Source organism: Salmo trutta, chromosome 19 (assembly GCF_901001165.1).
Source record: "Salmo trutta chromosome 19, fSalTru1.1, whole genome shotgun sequence".
NCBI lineage: Eukaryota > Metazoa > Chordata > Actinopteri > Salmoniformes > Salmonidae > Salmo > Salmo trutta.
The window spans coordinates 15198832-15222569 of NC_042975.1; the positions used below are offsets into that span (position 1 = coordinate 15198832).

Here is a 23738-nt window from a genome sequence, read left to right on the forward strand (position 1 = left end):
CACATTTCTTTCCACAGGGCCAGGGGGTGAGACAGGGATGCAGCTTAAGCCCCACCCTCATTAACATACACTACCATTCAAAAGTTTGGGGTCACTTAGAAATGTCCTTGTTTTTGAAAGAAAAGCACATTTTTTGTCCATTAAAATAACATAAAATTGATGCGACTCAGGGACGTTGGCCTTCTAGGCAGAGTACCTCTGTCCAGCGTCTGTGTTCTTTTGCCCATCTTAATATTTTATTTTTATTGACCAGTCTGAGATATGGCTTTTTCTTTCCCGGAGTCGCCTCTTCACTGTTGACGATGAGACTGGTGTTTTGCGGGTACTATTTAATGAAGCTGCCAGTCAGGACTTGTGAGGCGTCTGTTTCTCAAACTAGACACTCTAATGTACTTGTCCTCTTGCTCAGTTGTGCACCGGGGTCTCACACTCCTCTTTCTATTCTGGTTAGAGCCAGTTTGCGCTGTTCTGTGAAGGGAGTAGTACACAGCGTTGTACGAGATCTTCAGTTTATAATTTATAAGTCCAAAAATGGATGTAGCAACTACAGATTGCCCCTTTAAGTCTATCAAAAGTGTGTGAGTTTGAGTATGTGTCCATTAAGACAATGGATTTTTTTTAACAGCATGAATTAGATTGAGAAATAAAAGCCACACTTTTATTCCGTAGGCTGGGATCCGTACTATGCAGCTGTTGCAAGAGCGCATTTTTCACTGGCTGTCCACTGGTTAGAAAAACAATGACTGATAGGTACATTAAACTTCTTGAATTCAACCATTATTGGTTTCAAATAGACATTTAAATTTGTGAAGAGCCATCCACAACAACCACAATCCGTAAGGCACAAATAGCTGAATGAGAGAGCAGCAGTGTGATTTATTTCACTTTTGTTTATTATCTATTTCACTTACTTTGGCAATGTAAACATATGTTTCCCATGCCAATAAAGCCTCTTGAATTGACCGAGAGATTGAGTGAGTTATACACAGAGAGTGAGAGAGACACAGAAAGAGACAGAGAGAGAGAGAGAGACAGAGAAACAGAGACTGAGTGAGTTACACAGAGAGAGAGAGACAAAGAAAGAGTGAGAGCGACAGAGAGTGAGAGAGAGTGCGATTGAAAGCAAGACACAGCGATCCCCTGAGAGCCGTGGTAACCAACCAGTCGAGCCGACACAAAAGCAGACATATTTTCAGTCAATGAGCCAATGGAGGCCACAATAGGTCTCCCTGGTGGCTTATCCAATCGTTTGTGGATTTTTGGTAAGGCATGAATAATGCTCCTGATTGGATAGTCTACTTTCATATTCTCATATTCTTTTTGCATAATGTCTCACCTTTCCACAAGAGACTTCAGCTTGCAGTGAATTTTATCTTTGAACAGTGGTGTGGGGTCACGTGACAATTTCTGATAGAAAGTGGTGGTGTTCAATTGTCCCCGGATCTTATTCACATACCGTAAATTCCAGACTATAAGCCGCAATTTTTTTCCCAGGCTTTGAACCTCACGGCTTAAACAATGACGCGGCTAATATATGGATTTTTCCCGCTTTCAATTTTTTTTTTCCAAAAAAACATTCTGTGACGTGCTCAGTTTTTTGGCGGCATGAAGCTTTCATTAGACCAATGAAATTGCCGAACGGGTTAAGGTCAAACAACTTTTTTGTTTACTGTTTAGATTAAATCGAGCGCTCTCAAACTTCCCATCATTCTGATTACGGTAGTCATTTTGTCACCCTCATCATGGCAAAGACACGGAGAAATGCATATGATGCAGCTTTCAAGTTGAAGGCGATTGATCTGGCTGTTGGAAAAGGAAATAGAGCTGCTGCACGGGAGCTTGGTCTTAATGAGTCGATGATAAGACGTTGGAAACAGCAGCGTGAGGAATTTACTCAGTGCAAAAAGACAACTAAAGTTCATTTGTTTCAATGTACCGGTAGGCACCTGCGGCTTATAGACATGTGCGGCTTATTTATGTTCAAAATAATATATATTTTTTAATTCAGTGTGTGCGGCTTATATTCAGGTGCGCTTAATAGTCCGGAAATTACGGTAGTCATCACGGTTTAACAACACCACAGCTGCGCTCTTATCAGCATTACGCCCTATCAAAGTGGAATCTTTTTTAAATCATCCAATGCTTGTCTCTGTTCTTTAGGGAGATTATTATAGACTCTGTATTCTTGTTTTTTATTCAGAATCAGAGACATCTTTTTCCACCAATCTGCAGTATGTTTCTAGGGAGGGATTTCTGTATCTGGGCAGACAAAAGGTGGATTTGGCTCGAACAGGGTTATTCGTTCTGTGGGAAATGTCATTCTCTATTGTGTCTGAACACTTGTCTCACCCATACTTGACACATTCACACTCATCATTTATAGGACAGAAGAACTCCCTAAGTCTCAATATACTAAATCATTTCTAAAACTCTATTGTGGTGTCAAAGTCATTACATGATGCAGTGGGGACGAAAGAAGTGGTGATGGGACGTGAAGAAAGGTTAATCACACTCAGGCATTCTGACTGCGTGCCCAATAGCAGCATGCTTTTAGTAGCCATAAAATGTGCGTTCTCCCTACTTCCACTCACGCTATAACCAGCACTGCAGGTGCAATGAATGAGTATAGCAAAGTGTTTAGATAAGCTTGCGTTGTTATTATTAGCATCTTGTGTCTTTTTTAATATTGAGGAATATTTCACTTTTTCTGGTCATAGAAGTAACATGAATTGGTGCATGAGGCATAAATAATGCAATGCGACTTGAGTTTTGCAATAAGCTGGAAGACTGTCTCCTTTTCAGCCTCACCACTGCTCTCTCCCTCCCCTCAGAAGCAGGCCATCAGTCCAGAAAAAAAAAATCTAATTATTATGCTCACCCAGCTCTGCCTCACAAGTAATACAACAAATGATCTATTACCAGTGTGATCATATACCTACATTTTTTAAATATATAGTGCCTTTGGAAAGTATTCAGACCCCTTGGCTTTTTCCACATTTTGTTACATTACAGCCAATTGTTCGCCGCCCTGTGGGACTCCCAATCACGGCCGGATGTGATACAGCCTGGATTCGAACCAAGTACTATAGTGACACCTCTTGCACTGAGATACAGTGCCTTAGACCGCTGCGCCACTCGGGAGCCCTAAAATGTATTAAATAAATAAAATCTTCAGCATTCTACACACAATACCCCATAATGACAAAGCGAAAACAGGTTTTTAGAAATGTTTGCAAATGTATTACAAATAAAAAACAGAAATTCCTTATTTACATAAGTATTCAGCCCCTTTGCAGTGAGACTCTAAATTGACCTCAGGTGCATCCTGTTTCCACTGATCATCCTTGAGATGTTTCTACAACAACCTGTGGTAAATTCAATTGATTGGACATGATTTGGAAATAATTTTCCGACAGTTGACAGTGCATGTCAGAGCAAAAACCAAGCCATGAGGATGAAGGAATTGTCCGTAGAGCTCCGAGACAGGATTGTGTCGAGGCACAGATCTGGGGAAGGGTACAAAAACATTTCTGCAGCATTGAAGGTCCCAAAGAACACAGTGGCCTCCATCATTGTTAAATGGAAGAAGTTTGGAACCACCATGACTCTTCCTAGAGCTAGCCGCCCGGTCAAACTGAGCAATCGGGGGAGAAGGGTCTTGCTCAGGGGGGCGACCAAGAACCCGATGGTCACTCTGACAGAGCTCCAGAGTTCCTCTGTGAAGATGGGAGAACCTTCCAGAAGGACAACCATCTCTGCAGCACTCCACCAATCAGGCCTTTATGGTAGAGCAGCCAGACGGAAGCCACTCCTCAGTAAAAGGCACATGACAGCCTGCTTGGAGTTTGAATGCCAAGCGTCACGTCTGGAGGAAATCTGGCACCATACAATGAAGCATGGTGGTGGTAGCATCATGCGGTGGGGTTGTTTTTCAGCGGCAGGGACTGGGAGACTAGTCAGGATACAGGCAAAGATGAACGGAGAAAAGTACAGCGAGATCCTTGATGAAAACCTGCTCCAGAGTGCTCAGGACCTCAGATTGGGGCAAAGGTTCACCTTCCAACAGGACAACGACCCTAAGCACACAACCAAGGCAATGCAGTAGTGGCTTCGGGACAAGTCTCTGAATGTCCTTGAGTAGCCCAGCCAGAGCCCGGACTTGAACCCAATCGAACATCTCTCCCCATCCAACCTGCCAGAGCGTGAGAGGATCTGCAGAGAAGAATGGGAAAAACTCTCCAAATACAGGTGTGCCAAGCTTGTACCCAAGAAGAATCGATGCTGTAAATCGCTGCCAATGGTGCTTCAACAAAGTACTGAGTAAAGGGTCTAAATACTTATGTAAATGTATTATTTCAGTAACTTTTTTATAAATTAGCAAACATTTCTAAAACCCTGTTTTGCTTTGTCATTATAGGGTATTGTGTGTAGATTTATGAGGGGGAAAAACTATTTAATACATTTTAGAATAAGGCTGTAACGTAACAAAATGTGGAAAAAGTCAAGGTGTCTGAATACTTTCCGAAGGCACTGTCATTTCAAAATGGTCTGAGAAGAAAAACATTGGCAGGACAATTCAAGCATAGCCAATATGCAGTGATAACATATTGGGCCTATAGCCTACTGCACAAACCTCATTGCTACATAACTGTTTTTAATTGGTTATTAATGTTGCATAGGCTTACACTGTTAAAAAAAATCAGAGCGGTAGATCTCGGCTTGAATTTTGATTCAGAACGTGATCTTGCCTCAGAAAAGGTTGGTTACCACTGCCTTAGAGCAACACTTAATCAATCAATCTCCACAGGCATCTCCATCTCTCTGGATGAATTATTCAGCCCTCTCCCATCCCTCTCACACTACCAAAACACTCACGCTAACAGACAGACACCAGCACTACATTACAACTCCCTTTCTACCCAGCTACAATAGACCCACACACACACACACACACACACACACACACACACACAAACACGAGTCCACACGCACACTCCCCATCCCTAGCTTCTCACTCATGTCTCTCCTCAGGCAGGATTCCTGTGCAATTAAACCTTTTGTTCCCATCAATTATTAACAGCCTGCGCTGCAGCTAACTGCTAACAACCGCTAACAGCGTCCCTCAGCACTGAGCACGGCTAATTATGCCCCTGCTGGATCCTCCAACTCCCAGCAGGGAAGACAGGCCAACCCTCTGCTCAGCGAAGCCCAGCAGGGAGCACCGAAGCTGGGTATGGAGGTTGGTAGTCGGCTTCCGTGGAGCTCTGTGGTGGTGGAAAGAAGCCAACATGGGGGTTATTTTCAGGGGGTTGGAGATGGTGTGGGGTAAAAAAATCGAGGTTGTCCTTAGCCACAGATCTAGGATCAGATAACCTTATCCCCTTATATAAACCATTTATCATGTTTTAAGGTATGACCCAGGTGCAGACGCTGGCAGGTTTGAATGAACAAAATGAACTGGCACAGACAGAAAACACAGGTATAAGTACCCAGGGGATAATGGGGAAGATGGGCAACACCTGGAGGGGGGTGGAGAGAAGTACAAGTGAAACAGATCAGGGCGTGACAGTACCACCCCCAAGGGACACCACCTGGCATCCTACCTGGGCGCATACCTGGTTGAGCAGGGTGCCACCGTTGGATCTCAGATGAGGCCTGGGTCCAGGATGTCCCTAGTGGAGACCCAGCACCTCTCCTCCTGGAAACAGGAGACAAAGGGCTTTGAGGCATGGTTTTAGTACTAGACACAGGAAAGGTAGGAATTATAAGGCGGGTACGGGGCTACAGAGGACGAACAGCAGAGGGGCTAATGATCTTGGAGCGGGGGTGAAAGGTCTCGGCTTCAGGGGGTGTAGCCGCGGGGCTATAGCGGCATGCCAGCGCATTTGGCTTGGCCTTCTTGGATACTGGTCGGTGCTGCGGAAGCGAAGTGGCCCGGGCCTGGTACTCCGTGGGGCTGAGGAAGAGGTCCGGGGCAATTTCCAAGCCCCCAGGAAGACGTCCCGGGGCAGGCATCAGCGTGATGCTTGATGAGGTATGCAGCGTGATGAGGTACGCTATCTTAGAGCGGTCCGAGGGGAAGGAGGAAGGCTGCAGCTCCATGACGAGGGAACACTGAGCGAGAAATGCCCGACAGGTGCCCGACTCTCCATCAAAGTGCCCCGGGGGAGGTAAGCAGGGTTCCCAGGAAACCGGGGTGACAGCACTGCTACCAGCCGGATTACTGAGGGGCTGGGAGGGTACCGTCGTGGTAGGCTGCTTAGTAGACAGCCCATGGAATTGCTCCCGCAATGTGTCCAATGCTAGGCCGTGACTTTCGGCCACGTCCTGGAACCCTTCCATCAGACTGCAAAGCAACTCCTTGTGCCTTCCAATGGTGGCTCCTTGGGAGGAGATGGCATTGTAGAGCTGGTCCAAGTCTGCTGGGTCAGTCATGGCCAGTTCCTACTATCACGTTTTAAGGTATGACCCAGGTGCAGACAGTGTTGAAGAAACTAACGTTTATTCTTTAAACAGGGGTGGGAAAACTACAGGTCAAGTAGGCAGGGGTCAATGATCCAGAGAGGGTGTAAGGCACCGGAACAGCAGGCGGGCTCAGGGTCAGGTCAGGCAGAGGTCGGTAATCCAGAGTAGAGGGAAAGGTACAGGATGGCAGGCAGGCTCAGGGTCAGGTCAGGCAGAGGTCGGTAATCCAGAGTAGAGGGAAAGGTACAGGATGGCAGGCAGGCTCAGGGTCAGGTCAGGCAGAGGTTGGTAATCCAGAGTAGAGGGAAAGGTACAGGATGGCAGGCAGGCTCAGGGTCAGGGCAGGCAGGAAAGGTCAAAACCAGGAAACTAGAAAACAGGGACAATAGCAAAGACAGGAGAAAGGGAAACCGCTGGTAGGTTTGAACGAACAAAAGGAACTGGCACAGACAGACAGAAAACATAGGTATAAGTACCCAGGGGATAATGGGGAAGATGGGCAACACCTGGAGTGGGGTGGAGACAAGCACAAGGACAGGTGAAACAGATCAGGGTGTGACACCATTAGTGGGAAGGAAAAAGATCTGACCCTACATCAGTGGTTAGGGGCTTCTATCCACTTCTACCCTCTCCTCATCCCAGGGACTGTGTGTAGAGGGACTAGGGTGAAGTTACCCCAAGAGGCATATGTTGGGTGAGTTTAGCATTTTCCCCACTAATGGTTAAGTTTAGGTATGGGGGATGGGAATACATACACATGGATTTAGTACTGTAGATATGTGGTAGTGGTGGAGTAGGGGCCTGAGGGCACACAGTGTGTTGTGAAATCTGTGAATGTATTGTAATGTTTTAAAATTGTATAAACTGCCTTAATTTTGCACGACCCCAGGAAGAGTAGCTGAATGGGGATCCATAATAAATACAAATACAAATCTGATCCTAGATCTGTACCTAAGTAAAATGTCACCCCAGAGCTTGTCTAGAAACCCCACAACAAGAGAGACGTGACAAGAACCTACATTCTGTCTCTCACTTACTCCCCACTTTGACTCTGTGCCCACATTCGCCTGACACTCCATAATGTTTACCCATTCACAGTTAGGCGTGAAAACACACACACACACACACACACACTGTAGGCTACACACACACACACACACACACACACACACACACACACACACACACTGTAGGCTACACACACACACACACACACACACACACACACACACACACACACACACACACACACACACACACACACACACACACACACACACACACACACACACACACACACACACACACACACACACACACACACCAACCCCTTATACCTGGCCCTGAACTTATCTTTACATCTTTACACCTGGCCTTATCTTTATCCCACTACAGAGGGAGAATCAAGCACTGTTTAGTTAACAATCAGGCAGATGTGAGGTCTGGTCTTAGAGCAGGCTATCGGCAAAGGGTCAGCTTTGTACGTCCCAAATAGCACCCTTTGCCCTATATAGTGCACTAATTTCGACCAGAGCCCAATAAGTTCTGGTCATAAGTAGTGCACTATATAGGGAATAGGGTATCATTTAGGAGGAACCCTTAGTGTGAGGAGGAGATCAAATGGCAAAATCATTATTTCCTATGGATTGGCCTATACTTTGCTTAATGAATCCCTCTTTCATTGGAAAACTGCTCCCAATGATGAATTCGTAACATATCTAGGTAGGAAAGCATTTGAAGACAGAATGATAGTCAATCTTTTGCTTGGTGCATATATTGTGCTCCAGAAATTACCTGTCAGTCAGTGGCAGCCGCTGATTGGCTCAATACCTGTGGCGCAAGGTGGTTGGAGTTGTAAACAAAGCAGCATGACAGAAATATGAGGCCATTTTTTCAAACTACTGGTAGTTTCTTTGAGAATATATAATCGATCTCTGCACTGGAACAACAGCATAGACACACCCATTTAACTTTTGCATGTCAAAAAACGAATGACCACTGCAACCAGCCAGCTCACATCATGAACAAACGAGTGCACCAGGGAGAACACAATAAGTGAAAACAGGTTATCTAACTGGGGATAGCTAGCTAACATAATGTCACAAAGCATGATGGGCTAGCCAATTAACTTTTATTCTCAAATAACTTCATATTTCCGAGTTAGTCATATTAGTTTAGAAAGCCATGAAATTGGCATTGGAGCTAATTAGCTAGCAAGCTACCAGCTAGCTATTGCTAGCTAGCTGCTTATCAAAGGTATATAACTGGCTAATTAACCATACCAAAAATCGACCAAACAATTTCTCAATGATTTTCAAAATTACTTTAGCTGGCTAATTAATTGCATCATGCTTTGTAATACACCCGGTTTTATGCTGTTTTAGTCCACACAACATGTTGCCCTCTCACCAACAGTAGAACATGATGAACAACATGGGGTGGGGACAAAATCAAATTGGCCATGCTTTTTTGTCCTACCAGATCTACGATGAGAAGGTTCTAGCTAGTGTATCCCTCTTTCCCTTGACTCTTGTTGGAAGTAGTTGTCTGGTTTATCATGTCCCATGACTGTTCTGATTATTTATTTACAAGTTAATTACAATTAGCTTTTTGCTTTAGCGCCATCTGTACCTGATAGAGCAGATCTAGTCTCGCGTAAGGAAGTAAGCCATCTGACAATGAGAGACTCACTGGGATGGAGACTAGAGCAGACCCAGAAGATCTGACTGAATGGACACACATTTGAGCAGCCCAGGACGGTCCATTTAACTTGTGCTGTTATAATTTATGCTATGAAATCCTGCTATTTCATTGGGGCAAATAGCAGGCAAAACGACCCAAGCAATGTTAGAAAGGCCTATGTGCCCACGGAAGGGGAGCTGCTGCTGCTATTGGCAGTCACTGAGGGGCAGAGTAGGAAGTAGCTGAACAGTTTGTTTTGAACAATATATTTTTGAAACAGGAAAATGTATAAATTCAATGCACTTTTAGGAGCATTTAAAACATAATCCATGAATTGTGCATACACATATATATATATATATATATATATATATATATATATATATATATATACATATACACTGCTCAAAAAAATAAAGGGAACACTTAAACAACACATCCTAGATCTGAATGAAAGAAATAATCTTATTAAATACTTTTTTCTTTACATAGTTGAATTTGCTGGCAACAAAATCACACAAAAATAATCAATGGAAATCCAATTTATCAACCCATGGAGGTCTGGATTTGGAGTCACACTCAAAATTAAAGAGGAAAACCACACTACAGGCTGATCCAACTTTGATGTAATGTCCTTAAAACAAGTCAAAATGAGGCTCAGTAGTGTGTGTGGCCTCCACGTGCCTGTATGACCTCCCTACAACGCCTGGGCATGCTCCTGATGAGGTGGCGGATGGTCTCCTGAGGGATCTCCTCCCAGACCTGGACTAAAGCATCCGCCAACTCCTGGACAGTCTGTGATGCAATGTGGCGTTGGTGGATGGAGCGAGACATGATGTCCCAGATGTGCTCAATTGGATTCAGGTCTGGGGAACGGGCGGGCCAGTCCATAGCATCAATGCCTTTGTCTTGCAGGAACTGCTGACACACTCCAGCCACATGAGGTCTAGCATTGTCTTGCATTAGGAGGAACCCAGGACCAACCGCACCAGCATATGGTCTCACAAGGGGTCTGAGGATCTCATCTCGGTACCTAATGGCAGTCAGGCTACCTCTGGCGAGCACATGGAGGGCTGTGCGGCCCCCCAAAGAAATGCCACCCCACACCATGACTGACCCACCGCCAAACCGGTCATGCTGGAGGATGTTGCAGGCAGCAGAACGTTCTCCACGGCGTCTCCAGACTCTGTCACGTGCTCAGTGTGAACCTGCTTTCATCTGTGAAGAGCACAGGGCGCCAGTGGTGAATTTGCCAATTTTGGTGTTCTCTGGCAAATGCCAAATGTCCTGCACGGTGTTGGGCTGTAAGCACAACCCCCACCTGTGGACGTCGGGCCCTCATACCACCCTCATGGAGTCTGTTTCTGACCGTTTGAGCAGACACATGCACATTTGTGGCCTGCTGGAGGTCATTTTGCAGGGCTCTGGCAGTGCTCCTCCTGCTCCTCCTTGCACAAAGGCAGAGGTAGCGGTCCTGCTGCTGGGTTGTTGCCCTCCTACGGCCTCCTCCACGTCTCCTGATGTACTGGCCTGTCTCCTGGTAGCGCCTCCATGCTATGGACACTACGCTGACAGACACAGCAAACCTTCTTGCCACAGCTCGCATTGATGTGCCATCCTGGATGAGCTGCACTACCTGAGCCACTTGTGTGGGTTGTAGACTCCGTCTCATGCTACCACTAGAGTGAAAGCACCGCCAGCATTCAAAAGTGACCAAAACATCAGCCAGGAAGCATAGGAACTGAGAAGTGGTCTGTGGTCTCCACCTGCAGAACCACTCCTTTATTGGGGATGTCTTGCTTATTGCCTATCATTTCCACCTGTTGTCTATTCCATTTGCACAACAGCATGTGAAATGTATTGTCAATCAGTGTTGCTTCCTAAGTGGACAGTTTGATTTCACAGAAGTGTGATTGACTTGGAGTTACATTGTGTTGTTTAAGTGTTCCCTTTATTTTTTTGAGCAGTATATAATATATATATATATATATATATATATATATATATATATATATATATATATATATATATATATACACACACTACCATTCAAAAGTTTGGGGTCACTCAGAAATGTCCTTGTTTTTGAAAGAAAATCACATTTTTTGTCCATTAAAATAACACCAAATTGCTCAGAAATACAGTGTAGACATTGTTAATTTTGTAAATGACTATTGTAGCTGGAAACGGATGATTTTTAATGGAATATCTACATAGGCGTACAGAGGCCCATTATCAGCAACCATCACTCCTGTGTTCCAATGGCACGTTGTGTTAGCTAATCCAAGTTTATCATTTTAAAAGGCTAATTGATCATTAGAAAACTCTTTTGCAATTATGTTAGCACAGCTGAAAACTTGTGCTGATTAAAGAGGCAATAAAACTGGCCTTCTTTAGACTAGTTGAGCATCAGCATTTGTGGGTTCGATTACAGGCTCAAAATGGCCAGAAACAAAGAACTTTCTTCTGAAACTCGTCAGTCTATTCTTGTTCTTAGAAATGAAGGCTATTCCAACCGAGAAATTGCCAAGAAACTGAAGATCTCGTACAACGCTGTGTACTACTCCCTTCACAGAACAGCGCAAACTGGCTCTAACCAGAATAGAAAGAGCAGTGGGAGGCCCTGGTGCAGAGTGAGAGGACAAGTACATTAGAGTGTCTAGTTTAAGAAACAGACGCCTCACAAGTCCTCAACTGGCAACTTCATTAAATAGTACCCGCAAATCACCAGTCTCAACGTCATCAGTGAAGAGGCGACTTCAGGATGCTGGCCTTCTAGGCACAACCCGTGACTGTGTCAACGTGCATGTGCCCGGCCTGCCATAGGAGTTGCTAGACTGGAGTCGCTAGAGCATGATGGGACAAGGACCAACAATTACCTTGAATTGAGAATCAATCAGGAAACTGCATGGCCCTATCTTTATTTTATGTAAAAATAGTCACATAAAATCATCATAATTAACATTTTGAAGATATTGAAACATAATGTTCAAAACCCACGAAGACAATCCAAAACAATATTTCAACCATTAACGCCTTACCAAATGGTCCACAAGGTTATCAATGTGTCACAACACAAGAGCAATGGCCCAATTGTAGGCCCATCAATATTCCTTTTAACCCGAGGCCATTGTTCACACAGTGGTCTGAAGCGACTGAGAGAGAGAAAGAAAGGCCATCCATTTATATCTATCACCGATTTAAAGTGACCTCTTTATAGGGGTCGTGTGCAAGTCATGCGCATCGTTTTTCAGTCTAGATAGCCTAATAAATGGAGAGCAGCCATGCTAGGCTACCGTTTAGTTTAGGATGCATTTACATACACTTTCTCGCTTGATGCTGGAGGCAAAGATGTAGCAGGATTAATTTTTTAAACTAGATAGTTCATTGCCGGCGGAAGTAAATGTATTTACCATAAAATATATGGATCAAAATTTTCGTAGCAAATGTGCAAGGCCATGCATGTCCAGGTTATCCCCACATCAACAATTTCATGCATAGAGAAAATAATACTTGTTGCAAAATTGCAAAAAAAATTCCTTACCTGTTAGGTTGCGCACGGTCCGACCTTTTCAGAACAATGGATCATTTATCACTAACTCGATATAGACAATATAGCTGGCTGATATACTTTTATTTTTTCGAAACACCGTCAAGGGACAATGGAATGAAAAACTCAAGCACCGAAGTTTGCCTTAAATGGTCACGCGCGCTCCGGTCACACAGTATGGGGCAGTCTGGTCCACATTTCGGATCGTACCGTTATTCGGCACAGATCCACTCTATATAGGTTAGCTATATAGGATAGATTTAGAATTTCACGGCCATCATTCCAAGAGCATTAAAAGCGTAACAAATCCCCTTCTACAGCTTTCCATGAACGCGCAGTAATACCAAATTATAGAAATGTACAACTATAGACTACATGACCGTTACTTGCGATCAATTATGCAACTTATGCATTTTAAGTACAATAATATGAAAGTCGTCTTACCGTATGGCGCCTATAACTAAAGTCGTCTGACGCACAGTTGGTTGTCTCCGGAGCGGGCCGGACATCGCCCCATGCCGGGCGTCCTGGGACAGAGTCCCCGAGGGAGAGGGCACTGAGCACCAGACATTCCTGCCTCTGTTTCAGCAGCTCCAACTCACACAGACCGGCCAAACTCGCCTCAAGGCGCTCCTTATTCCGACTGCGCTCCGCTGTCATTGGGAAAGAAAACGCTCGGTACATCGTTCTCCCTTGCTCTGAGAGTGGCTTACTCTTTGGCTTTTCTTTGATCGTTTCTCAGCCGTTGGCCGTTCCTTCCCACTAGTATCCAAGTGAGGCTAAATTGACTGCATATTTCATTTCAAAGTGACTTTACTCTTTGGTTTTGATATACATGTTTTAAAGCGAAGTAGCGACAGTAAACTATACATACAGCTGCGAATCATTGTATGCAGAACCGAACCCATACCTAGTGCTCGCTCAATGATGTTCTGGATTTCAATTCCGTAGCTGTCAATTGTACATTAGCATGCCTGGTTTTTTCAGAGGGACCATTGGTTACCCAGAACCCACAATAGTTAATATTCATAAGGTATTCTGCTCTTCAAGATGTGATTGGACAACAAGCTCTCCTTTGTATTCCTAAACGCGCAAGGTCACATTCACCCAGCCAGTTCAGTGAATTAATCTTTCATTAATGCCTAAAAGTTGACACCAAGGGATCGTGACGCGTTGATCAAGTTGTACCAGCCTTTCATGAAAATCCAAGCACCTCTGGCTACCTCGCCTATAAACCCATTGTTGTCAGTTAAAACGGAATCAGTGATATCGTATGACTAGTAGCAAGGGAGACCGACGGTTCTATACGCTATTTATACATGAAACAAATAAAGGTTGGTTGCAAAGTTCACTGATAAGTAGGCTACTGGAGACATACTGCCTGCCTGTAGATTGTGTACATTACAGCCTAACAAGGGGAAGGCGCCATCTGGTGGCCACATGCATCTCCTTTTTTTATTTCTCCCTCACACACGCATGGCCACCCTCTTTTAGTATGAACTATAAGTCTATGCAAGACCCAGTCTAGAGTACAGCGTAGCATCTCAATAGTCCTATATAGTCTTCCTTTTCCTTTGGACCTGTGGACAGTTGAAACGTGGGATCTGCTCATCTACAGTGATGGAATCGGTTTTCAGATCATAGCAGATTGATGATGAAATGAGACTTAAATCACATTAGTGCTCCATAACAGCTTGGGTGTACATATCAACTGTTTTCCTCATCCCACCTTTAGGTGTCTGGGACATTTGCCTATATGGAGCGTGGAGCCTGAAGAGTCCACACCTCTCACCTAAACATTGCTGGGTTATAGCTAGTTGCTTCACAAATGGCACCCTGTTTCCTGTGTAGGGAATGTACAGTATGTCTCAGAGTGTATGTCTATGTAGGGCTCTGGACAAAAGTAGTGTACTGTATAGGGAATAGGGTGCCATTTGCTACGCATCCTCAGATAACCTTAAACAACCTCAGATATAACAAGCAAGGACACAAAGGAACAATGATTAACAGCTGATATTCAAAATGCCTCCTCTCACTTATTTAATAGGGCTATAAAATACATCTCATTTACAAATGACTTAGTAACATGGCAGCATCATTATTAGATTAAATGACATGAATGAAAATAGTGACTATAAATTAATTTAATTGGATGAACGACCAAATGTAGCACTGACAAAATTGGAAGCAATGTGAACATTGCTCATGGGGGTACTGAAGAATCCCCTATTGAAAAAATATCACAGTTCATTGGTATGGACAGAAACAGACAGCAGCAGGGATGAGTCAGACAGAAATACATATTTTTTAATTACTTTATTTCATTCCCTCCAGCTCTCCTCCACAAACCGATAAAGCCTTCAGAATCTTTTTTTTTCTTTCAAAGTTTTTCCCAAAACCACGGCCAGCGCAGAAGGGTTTCACTAGTCTGTGTACACTGAAACTATACACAACATAGAAATACAATATATTATCTGTATAACACAGGAGGTTGGTGGCACCTTAGAGGACAGGCTCACGGTAATGGCTGGAGCGGAATCAATGGAATGGTATCATACATGGTTTCCAGGTGTTTGATGCCATTCCATTTGCTCCGTTCCAGACATTATGAGCCGTCCTCCACTCAGCAGAATATTTCAGTCATATATCGGAGATCAGAAGGCTTTAAAAAAAACATCTGGTATTGATACAGACGATATAATACCACAGTGTTTGAGATGGAAAAAGTTCTGAAGAAATTGCACCTGTCTTTCTCTGTGTGTGTGTGTGTGTGTGTGTGTGTAATGAAGTGAAGGGTTTGAAGGAATTGGAGTTCAGGCTTCTTTGCCTGGCTACCCAAACACCTTGCTCCGGCCAAACGTTACGCCACGCCCACGGACGATAGTTTCTTCCCCGCAATGAGTCTGGATCTGAGTATCTCTCCGACGATTTCTAGAATGCAAACACATTCTAACTGTTCTGATTGGTCCCAGAAACAGACAGGTTGGGCCAGAGCCAGAACACACGGGTAAAGCAGCGTTTTGAAAATAATCTGATTGGTTAGACATGATCCGATCGCTGATGACTGTTTGGTACAACACCCCTCATTTTGACGTAACCACGAACGACTTCAACGATGGAAGTCTCAGACTGAAGTATGTAGCGAACACAGAGCAGTGGAAGAATTCAGTTTGAGTCGTCAGGAAACATAACCACAAACACAAGCTCTAAAATACATCCTTTCAATTAGCTATTTATGTCTCATACTCAGTATAACACATTCTCTATATTCTGCAAATTGTTAAGAATTGATTTAGAATGTTCTACAATTAGGCAAACATGAACAGGTCTGTGGCTTTGTGAGCATTCAAATGAGTAAAGCTCTTTCAGTTTCAGGTTTTTGAAGAACACTACTCTTTGGGTGCAATACATTTTTTTTGTTTTCTCAGACACTCAAACATGCTTACTGACCAGAGTACATTTTTTTCTGTGCCATTTGAGGCATTCCTGCAATATAAAGCACCCATGCATAGAACACATCAGATTGTGAATGAAATCAAATGGGACAGGAAGCTAGCATGCATTCACTATAGAAGGGTCCAGAAGGGTCTCTTACGTTTTTCAGAAACCCTAACATAGGCAGCTTGCTGTCAAAATGTTAGTGAATTCATTAAATACATGTATTGCATAAGATTAATAGTGTTTTCTTTAAGGGTCACCAAGTCATTTGGAAGAGATTACTATTACCTCAGAATACCTTGCTATTCCTCCCAAATACTCTTTTAGTTGCACATCGTCTCACATTGGTTGACCGCTTTCTACTCCTCTTCTAAGGGCCACAATGTCAACAGAAATGATTGCCATGGTGAGATACAGGCAAAAAATGTAAAGTACAGTACAGGTCATTGTAATCTCATCATGGGCTCTTTCTCTCAAGAATACATCTGCCCTGAATTGTCACGTTGTCATTGTTAAAATTGGGCAATTTGACATGAACTAGGTCAAATGGCCATTTTAGTAACATTAACCCATGTCATAGCGCATGGGTGTCGGGGAAAATCATTCTGCAATAACGTAAATGACTCGCAATCAAAAGTTTGTATGAAATGCTACCGACTGTATCAATCCATATTGTTTTTTTTCTTCTTTCAGATGAAACCCTCCTCTTTTTGGAATGTACGTGAGTTGTACCCATCCCCTGTCTGTGCAATGCTAATGAGTCCAGGGTCGTATTCATTAGTGCACACCACAGCAAAATGTTTTACAACTGAAAACAAAAATGAGTTTCTTATTTGACAAATTCAGGTAGGTCCCTCCCTGTTTTGGCTCGTTTGCTTCCTACTGAATACAACCCATGTCTAAAGCATTGTATCCCAATGTATAACATTGTTCAATTCTGACATTCTTTTGGCTCAAATGTTATTTCTGCACACCGTGAACTGTATGCCTGCATCCAAATCCCTCAAACACACCAGTTAGTGGCTGAATCAACTGTTGAACATGGCTTTGTTTGTTTCCAAAGTCATCACAAGAATCCTAGAGAGTCAATGATAAATACATGGGTGGCAGGCAAATACGGACGTGTATAGCTGTCAAAATTCAATTTGAAAATAAAATATATTTGGTAGCTATATGCTTCCATAGAAAGATGGGGGAGATGCTAAACAGATAGTTTCGGCCACAGTAGAAATCATTAGACAAAGTGGGATGGTGGATAGCGTCAACTTGACACATCCAATATGCCAGAATATAGCCCACGGCAGACATTTTTAGGACGACACAAAGGACTACAGAAGGTCAGACCCGAGTTCAAATACATTTAGACATTTTTCAAATACTTTGAGTGTTTGCATTAGCCTGCCTAGAACACCAAATGGTTGGGGTTTGCAGTTTTAGGACTTTTCAATTGGTCCATAAAGCTAGGCAAGCTCAATCAAGCAAAGCTGAAATATTTGAAATGATTTGAAATGGTATTTGAATACAGGTCTGCAGAGGGTGAATACTGATCATTTCCCCAAACGTTTGTTTTACATTTTTTGTATACACTGTACATAAATAAATCAATAAATATCTGAACTGTACAATATACATGATTCTTTTTTTCCAGCTTCAAGCATATTTTTCAATGAGGAATTTCACAGTTTTAATCATCAAATACATCGTAGTAGTCGCCGTACTTCAGTTCGGCTGCAGTATCCCTTTGTAAACGTCTCTACGAAAAAATACCCTCCCTAAAATACTGTCTACTCCCTCTGGTTAAAAGCTGAACACTTTAAAGTTCATATAGTGACAGAGTATAACATCTACACTATCATAACACTGATCATTATGCTCTCTGTCTGACAGTATTTAGGCTGGTAACAAATACTGGGGGAAAAACATGAATGATCTATGTAGCGCAGGTAGGGACACATTCAAGCTCCATTGCATGTGTAAAATCACTTAGGGAACAGACCAAGGCCTATACAGTACACTCTGAGCACATTCTATTCAAGCCAAGGACAGGACAGCCACAGATGAATTGATACAACACAAAGTGGCCAAATAAAAGATGACAAGAATACTGCCCAAATTGAAAAAACAGACGTTAGCATAAAAGTTGACACATAAATCTTGGCAACAATGAATAGGTGTATCCATAACCTAAAACAAATCATCCTGAAGGATAAGGTTGGAGACATGTTTGGATAAAACCTAAGCACAACGTTGAGATAACGTTTAGGTTTGGCTAGAGCAAAGAATGCCCTGTTTATGGAAGAGGGTTACATCATCAAAACATACTGTGTACCTCATCCATATATGGTAACAACCAGTTAACCAATACATTCTCACTGCTGCTAACAGCTATAGCTAGCTCCCCTGTCCACAAATCAAAAGGGGTAGGGCTACTCTACACACAGTAGAGGACATGCCTTAGAAAACGACAAGCACATAAACATAGAAACACAAAGCCATGGCACAAGCTCTCAGGGAAACCTGCCCTGATACACCATGGAAGCCTGGTAAAAATGGGCCCTGACTGCAATTGACTTCTACAAAAAAATAAATACGTAATTATATTTTAATTTATAATATACTTTGATTCTTTGTGGTTCTATCCTAGAAATGATGGATTGTGTTGAAACACTGCATGCTGATTATGTTTCCGGTACGGTCGTAACCTGTTCCCAGAGTCCAAAGGTCTGTTAAAAAAAGGATACTGCAGCTCCACAACTTTGTCCAAGAGTTCCTAAAAAGGCAATGGACGAACCCCTTACCCAGTCTGAGACCGAGTACACCGAGGTTTCAATACACATCTCCACCAGGAAAGCATTTTTTTCTTCAGACGGAGACAAGAAACTGCATGCTTTCACTGGCCCCCCCACGCCATCCCTTATATGTCCGTACGTGGCCCCCAAAACCAAAAACTAAACACTTTACAGTACGACATTCTCGGAAAACAAGGTGATAAAAAGTTCAGAGTTCAGGCCAAGGTGGGTCATGGCACAGTTAGTGCTATCCGGAATCCTTGGGATGTTCCTACCCTAATCCCTAACATTAACCCCTAACGCTAACCTTCGCAATAACCTTTACCTAACCTTAACCATTACCTTAAACAATTTCAAATTTAAACTTCAATGTGGTAGGGGCGTCCCAAGGATCCCGGATAACAAGGACCATCACTGCTGTCTTTTCACATGATGCAACGATGGCTGCCGTCCCACTCCGGCCCTGATGGTGATGAGGTCACTTCATGCCAGAAATTAGGCAGTGGGAGAGTGGCCCTGTCCACCTTGCAATAGAACATCCTTCTGTTCTTTTCCCAAGAGTTCCCATGAATGGTTGATTAGATATTGCACATAATGTCCCGGCTGGTGGCTTTGGGATTGTTTCTCAGTGATATCGACTCCCTTTCTCCTCCGATTCAGAGTTATAGTCCTTTAAACCCATGCCCTTCTGCAGGTTTAGTAACGAGTCCTTCATCTGTAGAGGGACAAAGGAAACATTTCAACTTCACAAGCTCGACTTCACAAACCTTTTTGCAAAAATCATGCATTGTTTATAATATATATATATATATTTTTTTTAAATCATGCATTGAAGTCAATAGGAAGTATATGCAATGTCAAAGTTTTTTAGCATTCGTAAATCAAGTTGATTCCTAAATTCACATCACATTGAATACACATTGCATGCCGTCACATTGAATACAGTACTGCATGTGTGTTTGAACAACCATTTATGACACACAGACACAAACACAGACACACACACATTCTCAAATGGTAAAGTTCGTGAATGAACAATCCTTCTCTGACCTAATTGGTCAGTTATGCGAAGGTCATCAGTATTCTACTGATTGGCTGTCTCACCTCATCCAGCAACATCACAGACGACTTGATGATCTCCTTCCACTTCTGCAGCTCGTCGTCATGGTAACGCTGCTGCGACTCCAGGAGCTGGGCCCACTCCAGCTGGGTCTGGGGCAGTTTACTGAGAGAAGGAGAAAGAGAAACACACACAAACACTGTTTTTAATCTGTAATCTGTCTTGTCAATTACTGTCATACTGTGGAGTGACACTTGAATAAATGTTCTAAAAGTGACTAACATACAATTCCAAAGTCATTCCACAGGGCTGGTATGTATTTGTGTGAAGTACCTTTCTTGTGGTCGTATGCTATGCCATGAGGTGAGACTCTGTGTGGTGTACTCCAGCATCCACAGCTTATAGAACAGCATCATGTTCAGAAACACCAGCAATACTAGACTGTAGAGAGAGAGAGTAAACAGAGAGAGTAGACAGAGAGAGAGAGTAGATATAGAGAGTCGATAGAGAGAGAGACAGAGAGAGAGTAAACAGAGAGAGAGAGAGAGAGAGTAGAGATAGTAGAGAGAGACAGTGAAGACAGAGAGAGAGTGCGAGAGAGTAGACAGTGCGAGAGAGAGAGATGTAGAGAAGAGAGAAAGAGGTAGAGTAGAGAGAGATATTTAGAGTAGAGAGATATTTAGAGTAGAGAGAGATATTTAGAGTAGAGAGAGATATTTAGAGTAGAGAGAGATATTTAGAGTAGAGAGAGATATTTAGAGTAGAGAGAGATATTTAGAGTAGAGAGAGATATTTAGAGTAGAGAGAGATATTTAGAGTAGAGAGAGATATTTAGAGTAGAGAGAGATATTTAGAGTAGAGAGAGATATTTAGAGTAGAGAGAGATATTTAGAGTAGAGAGAGATATTTAGAGTAGAGAGAGATATTTAGAGTAGAGAGATGTGGAGAAGAGAGAAAGAGGTAGAGTAGAGAGAGATATTTAGAGTAGAGAGAGATATTTAGAGTAGAGAGAGATATTTAGAGTAGAGAGAGATATTTAGAGTAGAGAGATGTGGAGAAGAGAGAAAGAGGTAGAGTAGAGAGATATTTAGAGTAGAGAGATATTTAGAGTAGAGAGAGATATTTAGAGTAGAGAGAGATATTTAGAGTAGAGAGATGTGGAGAAGAGAGAAAGAGGTAGAGTAGAGAGAGATATTTAGAGTAAAGAGAGATATTTAGAGTAGAGAGAGATATTTAGAGTAGAGAGAGATATTTAGAGTAAAGAGAGATATTTAGAGTAGAGAGATGTGGAGAAGAGAGAAAGAGGTAGAGTAGAGAGAGATATTTAGAGTAGAGAGAGATATTTAGAGTAGAGAGAGATATTTAGAGTAGAGAGAGATATTTAGAGTAGAGAGAGATATTTAGAGTAGAGAGAGATATTTAGAGTAGAGAGAGATATTTAGAGTAGAGAGATATATTTAGAGTAAAGAGAGATATTTAGAGTAGAGAGAGATATTTAGAGTAGAGAGATATATTTAGAGTAAAGAGAGATATTTAGAGTAGAGAGAGATATTTAGAGTAGAGAGAGATATTTAGAGTAGAGAGAGATATTTAGAGTAAAGAGAGAGAGAGAGGTAGAGATAACATAAATCTATGTTAGACTAAGGATAGCAGGATTCCCCTGGAATCAACTACTGCAAAGGAAGGATATGTTAACACTCTTGTCTAGTGTATGTATGGGGTGAACCAAGACCATCAAACACATATCTAATCATCAACATGGTTTTATGAAAAAAGTTGAATACCTTATACAGATCCTATAGGATGCATGAATGGAGACAGGGAAAGAGAGAGAGGACAATTACACACACCACCAGACAAGAAGACAGTGTTTTTCTGCTTTAGAGTAGTAGGAGAGGGGGAAACGGAAAATATATTAGATTATCAATGTTTGGTTTCAGTACGCCTAGAAAGTGGAAACGCATGGCCTGTCACAATGTCAAAATGTTATCACAACTTGAGACACCTCGTCAGTATTGTTTTATTTTTTAAAAACAATATTATTACGGTAGTTAGCTAAAGAGTGTAGAAGCAGTAACAATTAATTAGCAACAGCACCACTCTTTGCTAGCTAATACAACGTGTTCTTCAAAAGGTGTCTCCATTAATGTTAACCTTTTGACATTCTCCACTTTAGTACACCAAGAACAAGAAGTGTTGAAGTGGACAGATTTAAAATCAGATGAGTCACCACAGGCAACTTTGACACATAAATGACACCCAAAACATTCAACATCAACTGAGAAAAGTAGAGACCAGAGATATCTATGGGTTCTTCAATGGATAGTTCTCCACCCATAGAATTAGAGTTACTAGAATGGACATTTGAGGGGCTTTGGCCCTTCTAGTAATTATATTTCTACGGTTGTACCTCTCAGTAAACACATGAAAGAGAATCTCAAACAACCAGCCGTGGTGTTGCTGTGGTGACAGCCCCCAGGGTGGCGGTGGAAGGATACTCACACAAAGCTGATGATGAGGAGTAGCTTGGAGACGCTGTAGAGCGCTAGGCCCCCTGGGACATGGTCCGGGATGTGTCTGGTCTGAGTGGAACCTGCAGGAAGACAGGCGACCATTTTGGATCAATACAAAAAGCCACGCAATACCTAATGCTTAATTCCTGCCCTAATCAAACACTACAGTTGCAGGTAATAAAAGTTTTTGTTTTTCACAACCCTGATACAGTACAGGTCTTTGTGATGACTATCGCTAGGAAAAGCTACAGCGCAGTGATACACAAAAATTGTGGCAATTGTTCTGACAGTTGTTCCATTGTGCCAGGAAAACACACATCACAAGCCTCTTAAGAATTTGAATATTATTTGAACCCAGGTCTGATTGAAAACTGTCCTAAAATGTACACCATACTCTGAGTCAAACAGTCATCAGCAGTCAGTCTGACCTGCCACTTGTTTGATGCGATGGCGGTGGATGACCTCCTCCTCGTCCTCGGGGGTGGTGACGGGGCTGAGGGCCTCGTCCATGTGGGGGGGCCGCAGGTGGACCAAGGGCCGTTTCCGCCGCCTCAACGCCCCTGCCCGTAGAGCCCTGGCCTTGGGGGACTGTCTGTGGGGCTCAACCAGGACCACCTCCACTTTACTCAGCTCCAGCTCTGGAAAGAGTTAAAGGAAAGGGTTTATGCTTATTTCACAAGCTGTATAACACAGTTTCTCTCATATGGCACCCTATTCTCTAGACAGTGTACTACTTTTGATCAGGGCCCTTAAGGCTCTGGTCAAAAGTACTGCACTATATAGGGAATAGGGTGCCATTAGGGATGCAACCAGTATGACACTGTATGGTATTCAGAAGCTGGGTCCTAAATCATGGAGAGATTCAATAGCCAGGGTGCCAGTATGTTTCTGCCATTTACTTCTTTGTTGTGAGTTGTTGGCAAGGCAACTACAAAAGGACCCACTTAAGTAGACCACTTAAACAGACCGGCATGCAAACTAGAGGTTTAAGCAAAGTAAATGACTTCATTCTTTGAGTTAAATATTTACTTCAATAATTTATCTTGGTGATTAAGCAGTATCTAAAGAGTACTCATTCTAGTTTCTCAAGTGAGAATACAAACACATGCAGTTGATTTAAATGTTTTAAGAAAGACATATCCCTAGCCTCTCACCACCATCCTGATCTCGCGAGCTTACTTCTGTTCCGCTACACGGATTCTTGATAAAGTGAAACGAGAGCACAGCTGGCAAGATGGTGG

At 42.8% G+C, this 23738-nt stretch overlaps 2 protein-coding genes across 8 annotated transcripts in view; both read right to left on the reverse strand.

The window, feature by feature from the left end:
* Window positions 1-5290, reverse strand: part of LOC115155073 (dapper homolog 3) — a 40966-nt gene extending 35676 nt beyond the window's left edge. Inside the window, exon 1 of the mRNA XM_029701860.1 lies at window positions 5192-5290. Within this exon, the coding sequence (XP_029557720.1) occupies window positions 5192-5290 (99 nt within the window). The remainder of the gene's footprint in view (window positions 1-5191) is intronic.
* A 9708-nt stretch (window positions 5291-14998) lies between these two features.
* gramd1ba (GRAM domain containing 1Ba) overlaps window positions 14999-23738 on the reverse strand; it is a 165005-nt gene continuing 156265 nt past the window's right edge. For 6 of the 7 annotated variants that reach the window (XM_029699872.1, XM_029699871.1, XM_029699869.1 and 3 more), the window contains 6 exons: window positions 22926-23135; window positions 22487-22577; window positions 21769-21780; window positions 20318-20425; window positions 20029-20149; window positions 14999-19639 (listed from right to left, as the gene is read on the reverse strand). In XM_029699872.1, coding sequence (XP_029555732.1) covers window positions 19550-19639; window positions 20029-20149; window positions 20318-20425; window positions 21769-21780; window positions 22487-22577; window positions 22926-23135 — 632 coding nt within the window. In that variant the 3' untranslated portion in view covers window positions 14999-19549. The remainder of the gene's footprint in view (window positions 19640-20028; window positions 20150-20317; window positions 20426-21768; window positions 21781-22486; window positions 22578-22925; window positions 23136-23738) is intronic. The other variant, XM_029699870.1, reaches the window with a different exon arrangement.